We start from the raw sequence: 4627 nt of genomic DNA on the forward strand, positions 1-4627 counted from the left end.
CACACACACACACACACACACACACACACACACACACACACACACACACACACACACATTGTTGAGCCATCTGAGCCCAGTGTGTCCAATAACAGCAGGTGCTGTCAAGTGCAAGCACAGCAGACCTGCCCTGACACAGAAACCCACACATGGATGGATGCACATATGTCAGCACGCCGCACACTCATTCATACACCTTCCTTTTCCGTGTAGCTCTCACATTCAGTAATTCATTTTTAAAGCGACGGTCTGATCGGTGAAGTTTATGCACTGTTACGGTTGTAGTCATGACAGCGTGCCTGGTACTGTTGGGATGTTCCCATCTGTGCAGGACTTCCTCCAGTGCCCATCAGCCCTACTTTATGTTAAATATTGAGCGTAAACTTTGGGATTTTAAAAAAAGTGTATTAAATATGATTTTATTTATATAGAGATATAAAATAACAATGACCAGTGACCAGCCTTCTGCTACAGTTTTACAAATATAGAATCAGCTTGAAAGAGTCAAAAGAACTTTGATGCTTTAATGTTTAGTTGAAATTTGATTACTTGTATTTACCAATTAGGTTAGTCCTCACGCCTAGAGACAAGTTGGCGACCACCTGGCGACCAATGAGGTTGCTAGGAAAAAATGAGGATTTGGTCATTGTTATTGTAAGTTATTGCTTAAAGCTGCGTTTACACAGGCCTATCAGTCAGTAACCCCTGGCAACCACGGAAAAAACAACTGGTTGGCGAGCATTTATGGGAGGATGGTGGCAGATGCTAGGTTGATGTTGTACCAAAAAACTCCCCAACTACTTGCTAAATTTGAAAGAAACTGCAAAAAGTTTCTTCAAAGTAAAACTTGCACCTTTTGGAACACAATTGAATCACAACTTTTACTTTCAAGGCAAACATTTTTACGTTTCCCAGTAGTGTTGCTCTTTTTCAGCTTTTCAAAAGTACAAGTGACTGAGATGATCTGAGAATGACCAAAGTATATTTCAAAAGAGGCTTTTGGTGCAGCCAAAAATGTACCACAATGGGTTCATAGCCTCATGCTAGCGCTAGAACATTAACACCGAACAAACAAACAACCATGGTTACACAATCATTTGTATTTTTAATGCTTATATTAAATATTCTGTATCAGATACCTTTCAGCTGCTTTGTTATTCACATGGATTACCACAGACAGCAGGTCTACATGTTTCATTTGGCAGATTTCTTTTTACAGCACATGCCCTGTTTGATGCAACCCCAAAGAGATTGGTGTCACGTCTGGGGATCTTTCGCTTGCTAGGCAAATGCGTAAACCACTACACTACACCTTTAGTTGATGTACGAACATGTAATATTTTCATAATGGGTTTTTGTCCAAGAACACCCAGGCTTCGCTGCTGGTGTGATCCCAGCTCAACACGGTCTCTAGCTTTGTCTGTAGTGCTGCCGTATGGCTTACCTTTAGGGCACTCTGAACTCAGCCGTCCAGAAATTTGCCTGCATGTGTGTGAGAAGAGATCAGGTGTAAACAAAGTTCATTTTAAACTCAACGACACACCCATAATGATTCGGGACAGTATTTTGCAGGGTTGCAATGCTATCTTGACAAAATCTGTGCCTTTGTGTTACCTCCTGCTACAGTATTCATTTAAATGAGAGACACTCACAGACAGGCAGCCTCACAAGCTGAAAACAATACCAGCTACACAGTCATGGCTGGTAATGAAGCCCTTGATTTGATATGTAAGTCGATGATGTGTAATCTCTTCTAGCTGAGAGCGTAGAACAGTAAATATCAGTCTCATTTGCACTAAATGAAGCTAATAATGGCATCCTTAGCTTTCATGTTATATTTTTTTTCTTATTTCTTTTTAGTGCACACCTTTTCTTTGTCTCATGCTCTCTCTTTGTTCCCCCCTCACCATCTCCCTGTCCCTGTCTTTGTCTGTGTGTGTTAATATATTTAGCAGTGCCATATCATACGCTGTGCTAACTTCATTAACTATCTCAGCATGAGCCTACAGTGACTGAATGATAATAACCCTCACCCCCCAGACTCACTGGCTCTACCACACACACACACACACACACACACACACACACACACACACACACACACACACACACACACACACACACACAGCCCTGGGAGCTTAACAGTAATGCATGTATAACTGATTACAGTTTACTTCATTATGACAAAGCATTTTATATTTGTTATTATGATAAATGACCTCTCTAACCCTATCAGACCCATCAGTGAGTTCATCATTAAGAGTCCCAAATAAATCTGTGTAAAGAAGACAGAAAAATCAGCTGATTGAAGAAAGGGGGTGATTTAAAAAAAACAAAAAAAACCAGCCACCGTTAGTTCAAATATTACGTCAGAGTTAGGCTGCGATTCATCTGCAAAATTGTTTTCTGCATTTAACAAAGAACCACAGCAAATCCTTACATTTGAGGGAGTTAGCCATGATTAATGACTAATGATTAATTTTCTGTTGGTCGACCAGTTGTTTGAGGTTTCACAGCATGTCTGCAATAATTAGGAAAAACGGTGCCGATCTCTATGCCAAGCTGTCCTTTTGAAAGCTTTAAACGGGTTTCTCCCAGTGTGGCACAGACGTTCACTTTGGACTCAGAGGTGAACTGATTAGATTTTTGTGGTCAGAGGTCAAAAGACCAAGGTCCCAGTAATCTCATGTCCGTTGCTGTCTCGTGAAAGCGATATTTCAGGAGCAGCTGCAAGGGATTTAATTACATCTGGCACAAATGTTGACTTGGACTCAAGAATGAACGGATCTGAATGTGGCGGTCAAGGGGCAAGCTCACTGTGGGCTTATGAAACATGTTTTTGGAAGTTTTTCAAGGATTAATGACACAATTTTCTCTCAAATGTCCAGACGGGTGAAAACACTAAGTCGGATCATTTAGATCCAGAAGGGCATCATCTTCAATGTGACATCATAACATTGTGTAAAAACACTTATTCTGCAACACCATTACTTAGGAACAAAGGTCATGACCATATGGTCAGAAGAGGGATTGATGAGACTACAAACTGTGGTGATTAATAGGTCCTGCTGGGGTTCAAGATGCTTGTAAAGCATCTGTGTTTTAGAATTTGTGGCTTTCTGTGGGTGAAGGATCACTAGTGTCGTGTCTACAGTGCATTTCCCAAACATAAATACACTTAATACCTTTTTTTTATTGAAAAGCCATCGTGGTTGGTAGAGGTGTACCATACTGCAAAGCTGTAACTAGAGTTTTATGTCATTTCTGTCACTGTTGGTAGTTTTACCTTTAACAGTCAAATGTTTTACAGAAAACATGCCTCTGTTTTCTTGCGTCTAATCTCACTCCTTTGCTTCTTTTTTCTATCAGGTCAGTGTGCTGGAGCGCCAGGTGATAGATTTCCTGGGATACCAGTGGGCTCCCATCCTGACCAACTTCCTGCACATCATTGTTGTCATCCTGGGCCTTTTTGGCACCATTCAGTTCAGGCCGAGATACGTCACTGGGGTTAGTTTTGCACTCAAAACAAGCATTTTACGTATACTCTGCTCTCTCTCTTTTTAAAGCTTTATAACTTATTTAAGTAGTATGTTTGATGTTTTCACAACCTTTCATTAAAAAAAAAGTTCAGGACAGTGAAAACTTCATTCATACCTGGAGGATGCACTATGAAATCCACTTGAATGGATAACAGAGAAAATTTAAACAGTTTGCATTAATAATTAATAAAAACGCATCTGCTGGTGGATGCAAGATTGATGGAAGACCATGTATTGTATTTATTTTATATACCGATGAGCCACTACATTAAAAATTTACAGTTTGAGTGAATAACTCTGATTATCTCATCACAATGTAAAGTGTTGCTGGGAAATCTGGTTCCAGGCATTCATGTTCATGTTATTTTGACACGTGCATTTCGGTGCATTTCGCACATTTACTATAGAACTGCTGAAGAAAAAAAGAATCAAGGTGCTGCAGTGCCCTAGTACGAGTTAACCTGATTGAAATGCTGTGGCAGAAATTTAAGCGAGGAGTGCATAGACGAATGCTCGCAAACCTCAAGGCACTCGAGCAATGTTGTAAAGAAGAGTGGTCCAAAATTTCCCTCACAACAGTGTGAGAGACTGATGAAGTCATACATAAAACAATTACTTCAACTTATTGCTGCTAAAGGTGCTTCTACAAGCTAGAATTATGGAGTGTAATTAGTTTTTCACAGGACTGCACAGTGAACACTTTGTTTTCCATGTGACTGTACCGCCGTGTTGCAGACGTGTTTTTAAGGGATTTAAAATACAATTTGATTATTAAAGAGTTTGAATAATGGTTTTAAACAGACATTAAATACATAAAATCTATTTGTATGGACCAATTTTAACCTCATTTTTCTGGCTTTCAGACTACTCCTGGGTTTTCTCCCGTTTAATTGAATAGCAAATCAAAAACCTGGAACATTGCTAGCAAAACTTTTTTTTTAAAACAAAGAACCCAAGGACCTAAGGCATTATCAGAGCCTGCACACTCCCAAGATCCCAGTCTAATCAAGCTTCTGTGGGATGTGCAGACAGAAGCCAAATGTAAAGCAGCTCCACCCAGTCTTTATATATATATATATATATATATA

At 39.7% G+C, this 4627-nt stretch overlaps 1 protein-coding gene across 1 annotated transcript in view; it reads left to right on the forward strand.

Moving 5' to 3' along the window:
* nkain2 (sodium/potassium transporting ATPase interacting 2) overlaps nt 1-4627 on the forward strand; it is a 92932-nt gene that overhangs the window by 48748 nt on the left and 39557 nt on the right. Inside the window, exon 2 of the mRNA XM_005725078.2 lies at nt 3370-3507. Within this exon, the coding sequence (XP_005725135.1) occupies nt 3370-3507 (138 nt within the window). The remainder of the gene's footprint in view (nt 1-3369; nt 3508-4627) is intronic.

The sequence above is a fragment of the Pundamilia nyererei genome, unplaced genomic scaffold, assembly GCF_000239375.1.
Source record: "Pundamilia nyererei isolate P.nyererei 1_Seehausen unplaced genomic scaffold, PunNye1.0 scaffold00013, whole genome shotgun sequence".
Taxonomy (NCBI): domain Eukaryota; kingdom Metazoa; phylum Chordata; class Actinopteri; order Cichliformes; family Cichlidae; genus Pundamilia; species Pundamilia nyererei.